The sequence below is a fragment of the Anopheles bellator genome, chromosome 2 (assembly GCF_943735745.2).
Source record: "Anopheles bellator chromosome 2, idAnoBellAS_SP24_06.2, whole genome shotgun sequence".
NCBI lineage: Eukaryota > Metazoa > Arthropoda > Insecta > Diptera > Culicidae > Anopheles > Anopheles bellator.
In genome coordinates, this window is record NC_071286.1 from 66658805 (window position 1) to 66674093 (window position 15289).

The 15289-nt window shown below is 43.8% G+C and overlaps 2 protein-coding genes across 2 annotated transcripts in view; one reads left to right on the top strand and one right to left on the bottom strand.

Annotated features, from left to right (window-relative positions):
- Positions 1-661, top strand: part of LOC131207904 (toll-like receptor Tollo) — a 2128-nt gene extending 1467 nt beyond the window's left edge. The window contains exon 2 of the mRNA XM_058200539.1: positions 647-661. Within this exon, the coding sequence (XP_058056522.1) occupies positions 647-661 (15 nt within the window). The remainder of the gene's footprint in view (positions 1-646) is intronic.
- Positions 662-13022: 12361 nt separating this feature from the next.
- On the bottom strand, positions 13023-14920 carry LOC131207905 (uncharacterized). Its single transcript, XM_058200540.1, is given in 6 exon segments — positions 13023-13094; positions 13161-13250; positions 13324-13395; positions 13465-13582; positions 13775-14272; positions 14352-14920. Coding segments are annotated over 6 exon segments (1419 nt in total).
- Between the last annotated feature and the right edge of the window lie 369 nt (positions 14921-15289).

Sequence of the window (15289 nt, forward strand, 5' to 3'; positions counted from 1 at the left end):
TGTGTGCAATGTCCACCATGTCTCAGATGAAAGAATAATCACAGCTTATACAGTAGCGTTACTTGGTTTGGAGCAATACTAAACAAGGTCTCCGATCTGCGGGAAATTTTATTAGTGAGCTCTGCTCTTACTATGATTATATAGGGTAGTCCAACCATTGTTTGGATTTTAAACTACCGATTACTTGACTTTTGTATCGTCAAACTTCTTGTTGGAAATTGTAAACATTCGGTACAAACTTTGATACTTACGAATTGGGACGCTCCACGCTTGCAGAATATTGGGAAATATTAAAAACTTATTTCCAACGTTCAAGGCTGGGAAAACCCACTCGTCGTGCAAGAGAAGCCAATATACCCACAATGAGTGACTGTTTGGTTTGTGTTTTGGTTGCCGCAGAATCCAAATTGGCCCATTTGTCCGAAAATGAAGAAGGAGCCGCCGTAACCATCGATGGCGTACGCTATCGAGAAATATTGGCTGATTGGTTCTTCGGCAAAATTAGAGTTGAAAACTTGGACGACATTTAGCTTCAACAGCACGGCGCTACGTGACGAGTCGTAATGGCATTAATTTAAAGTTTGGCACTCAGGGTCTTGCACTGTCAGGGCTCAAACTGACGTCGATTTTGCTTGGAAACCGACAGATCGGAGCGGCGTAGACGGATGATCTAAGGGCAATCCGCCTTGCTCTATCGCCAAAACCATGAGTCAAATCACACGTAGGTGACAACAAACCGCAACCGTCTCCCTCATTTTTTTAAGAAGAATCTTTAAAATGAGTATCGAAATTAGGCATTCACATGGTGAAAACACCTAAGGGCTCCTTGTTGGAATATATATTCTCGAAGGGCTGGCAAACTCCTCTCTGTTTCGCTATTGTTTTATACCACTACATGCTCGTCCGGTCCCTACTTTTCTTCGCCAGGGGAAGGTGATGTGTTGAATTTCCACAGCAGCTTCACCGTGCACCGTGGGCTGAAACTTCGTCCGGTCAAATTTTGGGATAAATAGCGGTTTTACTAATCCGAAACTCAAACTCCCCGGCTGCCTGGCGAGCGCGGTAATTATCATAGGTGTTTTATTAAATTATGGCTCGGAACTCGTAATTATATATCACCATCGGCTCCTCCCATGTATCAGGCGGAAAGTTTTTCGCACCTCAGGGACCCCTCAGGGCGGCCCGACGGGAGGTTTGCGTGTCGAGTTCGTGCAAGATACGGGAATGAAAATGTTATAAAGTTCTAATTAATTTCATCGCCCGCCCGCCGACACGAGCAGTTTATCGTGGCGCTCGGCACATCCGCCATAGTTGGGGTTGTTTTAATGTTCCATTTTACTTTCAAATTAGACGAATTGGTTCCGGTGCAACAGCATGCACGCGGATATTGATATGCACTTTATGTTGGTGCAACTTCCACGGAAAGAGAAACAAAAAACCCAAGCCGGAACACTTCGCGGTAGGTTCATCGTTCAGTTGCCCATGGCTGTTTAGCCGGCAGAAGATGGGCAGGGACTTTTGGCGCAATGGGGGTATTTTATGAGCTGGCTTTCGCGGAGAATTATGGAGGGCAAGTTTTAAGCATACATCATGCAACCCTTGAAGGTTGTAACACTTATCGATAATCAAACATGTAATTAGAAAAGTTGTTTGTACCTCTTCGCAGGAAACAGGAAACTAAAACCTACTTCACTAAACTCAGGAAAGAACTCAGGTTGGGATGTAACATAAAGATTCAGGTGTATAAGCGTAAGGCTGTTTGTGAACATTTTGCCAGTGTCGTATGGAAAACAAGGATATTTAACATAAAAACTCCGATATTGATGGCAAAGAAAAACAGATTACATCTGCTCCAAATGGCCTTGTGTCTTTGGAGATGCTGCAACGCCATTACTAGCACTCATACTAGGAAATAAAAAAAATCTTTAAAGGCCAATCCGTTGATGGTTAGGGTAAGTCCTGTTGCTGATTTACATGTACACTGGACCGCGAAAGAATTCGAGCAAAATGTGGTTCGATAGCTCCATAAAATAATGAAATAAAAAGTGAAGAAAGTATGCAAACAAGATGCATACGATACTCCTCCGACTTCCGGCGAGCAAACCAATGTTTGAAAAGGATGTTTGTGTATAATAGGCAGTAGGGTCACTACTTTTGAAGCTCGCTGTACTTCGCTGCACCGTCCGGCATGAATAGCTATAAATTTCACTCTACTCAAGTGCTGACGGGCAAAAAATGGGTTTCACTTTCTTTACGTTACCACCGGCTGGCGTTACGTTGGGCAGCGATTTTACCTTGCTTACGAATGCGTTTGACTTTTTGTTTTGCTTTTGTGGATGAAAAGATCGTTTATCGATAGGTAACTGTGTACGTAAGCCATAAAGCCCACCATAAGAGCCCATATGTTTCTGGTTTTGCATCCACCGAAGAGAGGATTGTTCCGACGAAAGGTGCCCAGCAGTGCACCTCAGCGTGCGAGCCTGTAACCCATTTCCTCGAACCAGATTCTCCTCGAACCAGATTATAGCCTCCGTCGGTCTTCCACGAAATTGAATATGCTCCATGCGTTCCCTGAGTGAATGTAAGGTATTCTTAAAAATCCCGTCCTACGATGCTGCCTACAGAGCATTGTGTTTTAGTACTCTAGTTTCAGGGCACAGGGAAACGGACGATGGTTTTGAAATCAATTATGAGGCACTTCTTCGGAACTATGTAGTGGTTCGAAAGTTTGTCAGTTACAAGTATGGGGAATACATCGTTCGGGGAATCTCCAGCGCTGTTGAAAGGATTACAGTCTGCACCTGGCAGAATGAAGTCATCCTGAGCCTTTTGGTTGCGAGACGAACTCGTTCCGCTTTGTTATTACACACTCAAAACACTGTGAAGCATTCCAGACGCACAAGTTTAAAATTATTGCGCAGCTGAGTATACATCCTTTAAAAATTGCCTTCTTCCAGGCTGGATTAAATTCATCCATTCATTCTATTTTGAAGTTGTAGTTGACGAGGAAAATCATTAATAGAGCCGGTTATGAATCGTGTTCGGTTGAAACAAGTCAAGCAGGTGAACATGCAAACAAAATATTATAATGCACCAAAAGTTTGGCTCTATCCGTTATGGCAAAGGGATTTAGTCCCGGCCTCGTCAAATGTCAGCTTAATGCGGGTTACTGATGATACTTTCGAATCCATGGTTTCGTTGTGTTCCTTTCCGCGGAGAGAGAAATATAAAATTATGAAGAAGTTTGGCAATGCCCTAAATCTAGAGTAACGAGGTTTAGTACAAAGCACAATGGGCCATTAGTACTCAAATGGAACTCATTGCCTGTGTTTTCCGTGTTTCCAGTTCTGCAATGTTCGAGTCAAGCACTAGGAGCATGAATTGGTAAGCGCTGGTAACTCACTCAAGTCCTCTTAAGAACTCAGCAATATTATTACGAATCCTACAGCTAAATAGTTAATCGTGTGGTCATTGATTATGTATTTTACGACGAAGTTTTGTAAATATAGGAAAATGATACTAACAGCTGGGATCTTTGCACAGGGCGCGATAATCTGTAACATGACCAGCGGTTCTGTAAAGAGTAATCCGAAAGATTTGCTACGCAGAGGTACAAGTAGTAATGCGATTAACAGGTCTTCCGTAGGTTATTCTCTCTAGCTGATGCTGTTCGTTGCAGAAAGAACAGACTAAATTACTGGCAGTATTTAAAAATACTGCTGCCTGATGATGATGTTGCTTGTTTACAATACAAAAATCTACATCAATAGTTAAAACATACAGGGTGTTCCATTAAGACTTAGAGATTGAATAAAATGTTAATAACTCCTCTATTTCTTGGTCGATTTTTATAAATGAACAAGATTTTTTAAAGGTATAAAATGCCCATTAGACACACAAAAAGCGATCTTTTATGAGCATTTTTCATTGTTTTTGACAACATGTCGGGCGTAATAGCAGCAATTTCCGCTGTGATGTTGACTTTCAGTTCTTCAGTAGTCTTCGGTTTGATGGCATACACTTTACTCTTCAAATAGCCCCACAGAAAGCAATTTCAAGAAATTGCGCGACAATAAGCACGCACAGTTTTCACAGGTTTCACAGTTGAACGATTATTTGTAATGTAGAGCGCTACAATTTCATCCCGCTGTTTTATCGTAAATTGATCTACGACTAATATTGCATACATTGATGTTTTAAAATTTGACTGGGTCAAAATCGACTAAAAACTGGCGGAGTTATTTTACATTTCAATCTTAATCTTAATGTCTTAATGGAACACCCTGTACTTAAAACAGAACCATATCGAACAAAGAAATTGATAGTTGACATTCATTTCCATAGTTTCATCATAGATTATACCAGCGAGAATCATCTTTGAAATGACTTTCCCATCCAGTTCTTGCTGTTTTGCTGCATCCATGACTCAATGGCAAGTCCGGAAAGGTTTCTACTAGTGACGTTAAAAAAACTAAATATCATCGCTGGTCGTAGTTGTAGAGTTAGGGCGGGAACATCATTAGAGGCATTTGATACTCACTCACTGCAAGTGGTTCAATTTCTGTGGCCAGTGAACACAAACGGCTTGCTCATAAATTTCCACCCCAGGAACAGAAGGTTTCCGGTTGCAGTTCTCCCACAGCATCGAGCCATAAGCTACATAATACACGCGGAAATGCGCGGACATAAGCGAGGCAGAACATCGATTCTGTTAAAGTTGATACCTCAGCTACTCGAACCGTTTTCAAATAGATAATGCTGTCCATCGAATGAGGGTATCTTAAACATGTCAAATTCATTATGAAAATAATAGTTGAAATTCATTGAAGCTTTGTGCAGTAAACCGTTAAAGATAGCACTGACAGAGAAATAGACACCTTTTGCTGGTAATTGATGGTATGGTATGTAAAGTAGGAAAAAGCGCCTAAATTCCAAAAGTGTGTTCAGACAGTTCAGACAGATTATCCGAAGGGCTTTGCAGACGTTTGAAGATAACAAAGTTGTCTAATCACTTAATCATTTGGCCAGCTAGGTTTGCTCTGAACGATTGCTCCGAGGTGAAGCCAAATAAGATCAACAATAAGCTCTTCTTTCAAATTGAGAAACTTCTGTCTCGTTATCGGAATGCTGCTGGACAGGGTTAGAGAATGGGAACTTTTAAGCGCTCATCCTAAAGATATGGGCCGATTTAAAGATTAGTAGCTGGTTAAGCTATGAGCAAGACAGCATTTTGAATCAATTTTTCATAAGCGGCCAATGTTCATAATATTTTGATGCCTGGCAAACAGAATATAATTCGTACTAAACTGTAAAAAACAGAGCTGCGTTTGAAGCTACTTCAATTAGTTTTATTAAAAATATATTCTTTCCTATCGTACTGTAATAATTTCCCTTTTTTCAATGGGCAATTATGTATTCAAAATGGCTGTTGACATACTATCTCCAGGCCAGGTTCAACTAGCCCGACATTGAACAATTCGCAATAACCGATGCATTTTTTCACTTTCGTAAAAAATCTTTTTTTACATTACCGAGAGGAACTTTCAATTTCCGGTGGAAAATCTGATTATTTGATTGATTTAATGGAAAAGAGGGCCCTTTTGGCGCCAGCACTGCATCAGATTATTGATACAATCTCCAACGTAATACATTTGGTAGAACGAAAAAAAGGGTAACTTTGGCACGGTTTCCCGACAGCCAAGGAAGCCAAGCAACCGACCGCACCGAAGCGGATATTAACCAACGTAACGGATTTAAAGCCAATGAATTGAAATTCGATTCCAATTATTGTGTGGTGTCCATTTTTTACGGCCTCATGCATTTCTTTCTTTTTACCGTTATAAATGCATGTCGCATCGTTCGCACCTTGATTTGCACGATTTTATCAATATATTTTTTTAGTTCACTTACCTTTTTCATCAAATCCGCGTACCGTAGAACGGCCGACCAGGGGTAAGTCGGTAAAATTGCCATGCGCATAGCCATTCGAAGCAAGAAAAAGTGGGACAGTTTGAAGTACATTTCTGTTGGTGACGGGAGTTTTTTGCCACCGCTTCTGTGTCACACTCTCTTCGGCAACACGATTTGAACGTAGAGCAGTGTTGACACGAAGATTGACGTCAGTGCCAAGGGGAACGAATGTTTGAACAACCGCCCAAATACGGGCATGGATGACAAAGGACACAACAAAACGTCGGCTACGGAATCTATTGCTTGTTTCCTGTCCTGTGTGAGCCGAGTAGAATCCACATTTCCGGTGTCTACCGGCATTAATCCACCGTACGGTTCGCAAGTTTGCACAACTTGAGGGAACAGTTCGATAGCGGTGCCCAGAATATCGCCGCAAAAGCTGGACTTTTGTCGGACTACCTGAAGCCAGGTCACAGCCGGAAGCGGCAGTAGGCTATCAATTGTGGTTGCCGCTCAATCATATTTATTCTCGGCCTCGTGCCACTTTTCGTAGCGACTTCCGGCGGCACGGGATGCGAAATGCGAAAGGAAGTGAACGTAGCCTCCGGGGACCGTAGAACGCTGCAAGGCTCCAATTGTAAGAACCCGTTACCCGTTCAATTTTATGACCACCGGAAGCGAGGCCACCATATTGCGAAGCTAACGAGAAAAGCTAACTAACAGTACTGTAGCAACCGCCGCTAAACTAGGGGTTGACCAAAGGGACCGGAATAGAACCGATATCTGTGCCTGATGATGCTGATACCGTAAGACTAGCCTTGTCGAGATGTTTGGAACTTCCGAACTAAGGCAAATATTTCGAAAGTAAAGCCACTTCACGCTCTCGGCTTTGAATTCCAGGTTTTGTTATCTTAGAAATGGTTCGCCCATTTTCGAGTAGTATTTTTATGTGCAGCCACTCCGGGCCCGGGGCTGGGCTTCGCATACCGAGAGACCTGGTGACTCAGTCGTAAACATCCTTTCACCGGTAAGCGCCCGTTTGAGGGCCGGAACCATAAAACTGCACGAACTGGACGACGAAGTGGAGCCTTTTCAGGTCGTTCATAAAATAAGCATCTTCAATGGCGACGTGCCATCCAACAACGACCTAATGTGGTGCTTTTCGCACCTTTCTTTCACTAACGGCATCGGAGTTTTCCGGAAACCACTTCAACGTTTGGCCCGGACTCGCATCTTAAAGACATGCCGTGCCAGGCTCGGAGAATTTGGGACTAAGAATTTCAGCAAAATTTCTGCACATTTTAATTGTCACTTTTCAATGTCAAGAGACGAATGTTAGGCCACTATGGCTCAAAGCCTCTATAATACAAAAGAAAAAAAAAATAAGCTTTTCAATGTACGGTTAATATTTACACGTTATATTTACCCGGTAAATATTGGTTAATGTTTTTTTCTAGTCATCATTAGTGAAAAGACGTAAATATTTTTCGGTTAAAGTTTTCGTTTGTACTATTGCATCCCCCCCAAGCATTTATTTAAATCTCGGAAATAGTTTCTTATCTCTAACGGCTTGTAGTTTAAGCGAACGTTTTTGCTAAATTTGTACATTGGTTTGTTCTTCTTTTATTGGTTGGTTCTTCTATAATTATTCAGCTCTGATTGCGGCCATGCTGATGTTCATCTGCGTCACCAATTTTGCTTCATCGCGGTCTTCACGTCATTCGAGCCTGAGAATTTGATGAAAGCCTTTAGCAACGGGTAGCGAACGGTCGGCAAACTAGACGAGAACCGGGTGCCGAATCCGTGATACTTCATCACAAAGTTTGCCAACCTCATTACAAGGTTACGATAGTTGAGAAACTTGTAATTGGATCCATAAATTTCATCGAAACCATATCTGAAACACACCGAATGGGTTCCATCTTCCACAGCCACAGCAGAAGTGACTGATAGTCCCAGCGCTGTGTTCCTAGTGCATGCTGCATGATGATACATTATTAGGCAGCGTAATGCAAAGCACACCAACCAGGTCAATCTCCTGGACGCACGGGTATCCGTAGGTACCGTCCCGGTGCCGCTGCCCGATTAATATGCCATATTTGCTGCTAATATATGAACCGAACGAATTTATGACACCCTAGCCCAATGTCAAATGGGTCTTTACAAACCGTTTTCATATTTCATATTAGCAAAATTGTTTCGTGAACCGAGACGTCGGTGAACTTTAGTGCATTGCGATTTAATGCTGGTGTGAAATTTGACTCAACAAGGCTTCTCTCTATGCGACCAGAGCACAACATAAAGCTTACAGGGATTCAGTGCAATCGATTTGAGCATCAATAAGGCAAGTCATGCACTCCGCAAAGGACCCAATTTCTGAGCTTGAGGATTTGAGCACCATGTGAAAATGGAATATTCAATGAAAAGACTCACACAATTTTATATTATAAATTTAATTAAAAAATTATAGCATGGAATAATAAAAAGAGAGTATATCCGTTGACACCGGTTAACTCCTGCCCTAACTATACACGAACTACGCTACACCGAAGACACCGCATATAGTCACGGATCCTCACATGTTTGAGTCATCTAATTTAAATTTTAAACTGTTGCTTAAGAAAGTCTGCAGTCTTTTTCAGCAAAATGGTGAAAGCTGTTTTAAAAATAAAAATACCCGATAACGGTCTGCCACGCAGTTTGTGTCTGGTCTTAACGGATTACTGGTTTACACCGGATATTAACTGAACTAAGTTATGCGCCATCATAATTATCTGCATTAATCGTATACCGTCCAGTTGCCCGGAATATCAGTCATCATCATCATCATCATCATCACCAATAACCCTGTTTCCTGATCATTTTCTGCCGCTTGGAAATATGGTACAAGGTTGAAGGTTGTTGTTCTTTTCTTTCTTACTAACATTTGCTCTTTTCTAATTAATACATCTCAACAACGCTGCTGGAAGGGTAGACTCCGGAGTCGATCTTTCATTAAATCCGGCCGCACGACCCTCAGACACGTCGTAGAATCTTCCGAAAGTATCGATCGGATCGGACACGATTTTCTGAAACTGATTGGAAAAACCATTAGCACCGGTCAAACTCGCTTCCCGAAGGAGAAATGTTCTCCCAAAACTGCTGTGTCACGGGGCTGCGATGCTGCGGGGTAGTTCGCTCACCAGGACACCACTCTTGGGTGAATTCGCCAAATTAGCATAGAGCGTTGGATCTACAGCAACCCCGGAAGCGAGCGCCAGTGATCGAGCTTATTTCCAATGTAACGTTGAACGAATTTCGGTGTAATAATTTGTCCCCAATCAGGACCGAGTGTAATAAATCACCAATTTTCCCGTCGCCAGGGGGCCAGAGACGCGGCTCTTCCTGTTTCATATTATCGTAGTTAAGAATTAGTTCACAACACCGTCACTGCGATTACTTAATAGTTTGTTTGTATCAAATTTCAAGTTTGAGAATATTTTACAGAATCTTTAACTCTGCTTTGAAGGGAAATTCACCAGATTGTTTTGCAAAATTGATTGGTTCATATTCACTGTCAGTTTCCTGGGCTGTTTCTTCGACACGGACCGCCTCGACACTCAGCATCGTTAATTGCCGATGCCCCATTTATCACAGACTCAAACGTATTTTGATTGATGGTACACGATGTCTAGCAATTTTGCGTCCCGTTGAGTGAACAATTATTCTTGTACTCATAAACAACCGAAGCTGTGACGTCTCAATCAATCTGTAGAGTATTTTAGGTCGGGATTTGCTTCAGGTCGAAGGACGAGGGCAAGAAACTCTTAACTTGCACCAATTTTTATTCCAATTGTTTTGTGGAGCACGTTTTGAAAAACTATTTAACTTCACGCAGCATTTACGAATCATGTTTAAGCGCATCTTTCAATAAGTTACACAACAACAATGAGGACGACTTTTATCTGGTATGTTTAGTTGTAATAGCGGCAATGCGATATTTTGTTTTTTAAACTATCAATAAAATCAATTCTGTCAATGACTGTCAATCAACTGTCTATTCAATTCAGTTAAAAAATCAAACTTTTTTCGCCAATTCGGATATTGTAAAAGATTTTCTACTTTTGTAATATCCGAATTGATGGAGCAAGTTCGATTGTTTAGCTGAACGGAAACATGAAACCTTCGCAGCGGGGCTTTCTTGGTCCACTTTTTCCACGCAATCCCTGGAAGGGTTCTTTTTCAATGAACTGTCAATAACGTACTTTAATAGCAGCCCTCGTAAGTGGTGCTAAAGAGAGTTGGAAGATTTCACAGCCTACTAGCAGACCCAAAGGGCAGTCAGGTAGACCCGTGTATGGGATGGGATGTAGCGGATCAGCCAACAATAACGTCGGTGGACATGATCCGGGTTGTGGTGCTTCGAGTTTCAGGAGCAGGCTGTGTGTCAAAAGCGCAGTCTTTTAGCGCACAACAGATAGCAAAGTGCCAGTTTGCTGTCAGTTAGTCCATTAGCCGGGCTTTCGATGTGGGGCTCGAGCTTGCGTCGGTTGGCTGGCGAAATTGAAACTCCCATTCGCAGGGAGAAGGAATGGATTTTTTAAAATATGCAACAAAGCACCATTGCAAAATTGAGCAACTGGAAATTAAAAATAAGTGTTTGAAAGTAATTTTTCAACGCTAATCCTTTGTGTGATTAGATTTCTCTTAGGCTCTTTAAATGGTTTGTTATCGAAGCTCTTTCTCATATTGGTAACTGCTGCAAGATAAACTAGGCTTTCTCGTTTGTTTCATATCTTTTATTAATTAGATATTGTATCGTTACATTTTTGAGGTGATTATTTATTTTAAATGGCTATGTGCATGGTATAGCAAGATGAGTAGCAATCTATTTCTCATCACCGGAAGCAGGATCGAAATCGCACCAAGATCGCACCCCTTTCTAGCAGCAGCCGTACTGATTGATAGTTATGATGTTGGCGGAACTGCTGCCGAAGTGGTGATAACGGGATGGTTATTAATATAGCACATCAAAGATTGCCCACGAAGCTCAACACAACCCTTCGGTAGTGCCATAACTATCGCCCACCCTTTTCGGTGCTACTCAAAACATTCCAACGAGGACACCGATCACAATAACCTAAATTAATATACAGATTAAAGAGGAGATGATGAAGCAACACTATCTGTACGATAATGCGCATATTTTTGCAAACCGTTGCACATTTTATGGATTTATTTCGGCAATATCGTGCACCAAAGGAAAGTGGAGTACGTTGAGCACCAAAACTAGGCAGATTTTAAACTAGTTTTTACGATTCTGTACGCCATTTAAAATACTAAAGTCCGTTAATTCTAGTGAAGGAAAGTGTTATAAAATTCTTTTTTTGCCTACAGTGCCGGATGATAAACATGGCAGGAGATTTTTTTCTTTAACATTGGCACTTCTCATAAATAATGTTGAACCATGTCATAGTCACTCGGATGTGCCTAATCTAACTGAAGAATTACGCTTTTTTAACCCACTTCCTTCACGGGCAGTGGCAAGGCGACTGAAAAGGTGTAAACATTCCGGCGTTATTTATGATGATTCTGTATTCATGGACTTTATTTGGGCCCGACACGTTTCTGAGCCCATTCGCTACAAAAGCCACCGCAGCCGTGTCAGTAAGCGGAATTGCTCCAAAGACAATTTTGCAGTCTTGTTTCTCTGTCGGCGAGCAAGCAATTTATGACGCCGCTGAACTTCGCATGATGTATTATATTCAGCTCACTTTATTTCCATAATTTATTCCATATTGGCTTCACGGTGCATGAGCAAGGTGCATAGGCGCTGGAGCAACGTCACGCCGAAATGAGCGGCCGGTTGTCAGTGAGCCAGCTTTCCGCAGGGCGGCAGGACGATTCGTTGGCGCATCTTAAGCATATTTTCAAAGCATCTCCTTTCGGCTTTTCAGCGCCCAGCGTCCGACAATGGCGAGAGTAGTTTATTCTTTGCAGTTTTATTGCACATGAAAAAGTTATTATAAATAGGCAAGAAGTGATAATATAGTCCCCCTTCGCGCCTTCGTTTGGTCACTGATAGCTCTCGACAAGTGCCATTCAAAACACTGGTTTGCTGGTGGAGATTCTTAATACAATGGATTGAGCGAAAGTGGCTGTCTGAATTCGCCGTCGAGAATATCTAGCGAAAATCCTTTTGCAGCAACAAAGTACATGTTCAGGTTATAGAACAGGAAAATAATATTGAAAGATGGAGAATAATTTTATGTTAAAATATAAAAGGCGAATATGGAAAAAGGCCACAGTGTTAACACCGACTGATGGACAGTTGACGCAACAGAACGAGAACTTCCTAAAATATCAATTATCACGTTGTGACGACTCATTTCGGGTGTTAAATAGTTTAGCATCTATTGCATAACCGCACCGCACCGCAGGTGGTTAACGAACGCCGGAAGGAACCCGAAGATCATTTACCGCTTTTCGACCGCTGTCAAGGAATCGATGACCCACAGCAACGGCCGACGGTGGTTCGTATTGATGGATGACGGAAAGGACATCCGGCGACGGTTCCGCACAAAGGTGGATTCCGTTGGCCCAAGGTTACCAAGGATTTGGCCAACTGCCAACCTGTGGGGTGTCAGCTGTGGGCCTCATTCGAGAATGTGTTTATTTGGGCAAATATTTATTCGCTTCGCAGCGCTAGAGCCTGGGAGCGGGGAGAAGGCGACCCTAAGGACTGAAATCGTAAACCAATGGGACATATGTTGGGCTCGAAAAAAAGGTTACGGCCCAATCGGGCAGTTACGTGCCTAGTTTCAAGTTGCATGACCAGGGAGACGTTCTTACGGTCCCGTAACTGCCGACGGACGGTTGCCGATGATAAATCAGGTCGTTTTCCAATCAATAGTCTTGGGTTTTGGGTTTGGCGATGGCACGACATGACCACCTGTGGGTTCGCGTGACGGAGAGTGCAGTGATTCGTCACATTTTATTCAACTTCGGAACAATTTGAGCCTTAATAGAGGTAATCACCATCCAGATGATCTGTTGGTTGCTTATACATTCAGTTTATTTTCATTCAGTAAGCAAAAAATCGAACAAAGTCTCCTGATGTATTACCAACGCGTTCAGCTGCTCTCGTTAAACGACTGATCGAACTGTATCAATATGATAAGGTACGTGGTCGTTGCAGCGATTATCTAGAGAATGAATGAAGGGATTGGAAAGGTTGGATGCCTTTTCACTTACGACACGCTGAATCTTACCGCAAACAATAATGAAAGGTCCACCACAAATAGTCCTGCACAGCTGCAACTGAGTCTCTCGTTAATCATTCTTATTTGCTCATAGGAAACCTGTTCCGTAGAGAGAATTGGGAAGTTGTAAGAAAAACCATATCTTCACAAAACGCTGCTGCACCCTGCTTACCAGCCGGAAGTGGTCCGCTTGAGTCAAGCTATAAACACCCGGCAGCTTCAATCGGTTGTTCGTTTCCCGTGCCTGAAAGTGGCGAACGATGGCGGAGTGCAACGGCGTTGACTACGTTGGTACGTCGAGCACCCAACTTACCTCGTCGATCAGGATGTGGCTGAAGTAGCAAAACACGAATATTTCCAGCAAGAACCAACCAACCCAGAGCACGGTTTCGACAAACTCGTGTGAAACTGTCGGATCATCGTCATCGTATCTGCAGTGATTCGGGTGATTCCGAGAAAATACTTTGTCACTTCAAACAGAATAATTAAAACTCGATAACATCTCTGCAAATTGTGGGACCAACAGAGATTGAAGGACTAATGAAACTTTTTAATGATGGCACGTTCTAATCCAATGTAATCCCAAGCTGAATGGAATATAATAAAAAGCATTAGCTTCGAACTCGAACAGGTGAACCGAGTGGGAGTGGAAAGTAGTCACTTTGGGTGCGCTGAGGGAAATCAGGCGGGACTGGCGTACCTACCGGACCACCATCATGCAGGCGTTGTAACCGAGCTCGACTAGCGTCACGAACTGGAACAGCAACAGGATGGCATTCTGCACCCCGAAGGACTCGTTCAGCAGCTGGATGGCTTTCGTCAGCTGCACGTGGACGGAGGTGATCCGTCGCATTAACCCGAATGCCTGGCCATCACCTCGCAGCAGGTGTGGCTGCAGCCGAAGAAGCATCCGACTGAGCAGCCGGAACCGGTCCCGGATAAGGAGCGCGAACGCCACGTACTGTAGCTCGCAAACAACGCACAGGGTTTGCGGCACGATGCAGAGCACCAAACAGTACGACGAAAAGGGCGAGCCACTGTCGCGGATGTACATCAGACAGTTGGTCACCTCGAGCACCGCTTTCACGCCAACGCCGGAGATAAGCATCACCAGGATGTTCCTGAAATCGCACCGAAAAAGGAGCGCCGAGGTCAGTCCAAGGCGGGCGGCTCCGGTTCACTGCAATGCGGTGCTCGGACCTTAGCCAGGCGGCATTGTTTACCGAGCTCGGCCGGTGTCCAGGCCCAGGTAGGCTCGAAAGCGTCCGCTCGTTGGCCTCGTCTATCCGGAGCAGCGTGCCGATGAGCCGGCCGAGGGCCGGCTGACGGATGACCGACACAGTAACGAGAGCCAACACCAGCAGGCAGCCGACGTACTGATTCTTCAAATCAATCGCCACCCGGACCAGGTTGGTGTCAGTTAATTTGCTGGACTGCCGCAGCGAGGACATGATGTGGTACGCGGAGTAGCCGAGGCTACAGCTGGCCGCATGCACGATTCCAATTATCGAAAACGTCAACACTCGACTCGGCGCCGGCTCGTCAGCGGAAGCGTCCGGATGAAGAGCCCGGCAGCTCCCATCCACGGATATGATCAGATCCTTCGTGCGATTAATTGGTGCATTGTTGAAGTTCCCCGGCGCCCCAGGATTCGGTTTCGATTTTGGCGGCCTGTAGTCGTACGCATTAAGGCAGCATACTTTCGACACCACATACAGCGGAAGCAACGCTGATTGCAAATCAATCTTCGAACTGCGACGGAGGCGCATTGCTAACGTTTTGTGCACTCACGAACGGCTTAGAGCTGCAGCTGCATCTGCGAAGTACCGAGGAACGAATGCACCCAGCGGGGTCCCTAATAACCTGACACTGGAATCCACGCGCTGTGTAACAGGGCCCAAGGTTGCCCACGTTCTGGGGCCATTTGTCAACATTTGTCTCCCGATGATTGACGACTGGAGCCGTTCCATCGCATGGTTCATTTGTCACAGCCGCTGTGGTGTTGTGGTGATTTGTAGAACGGGGCTCCCGAACACCAACAGACCTGAAGGTGGAATGCAGGTCAATTAGTAAATTATAAAGCTAGTGGCGGCGTGGGGCTCATTAATGCGGCACGAAAGGGGGCTGCTTTTATTTTA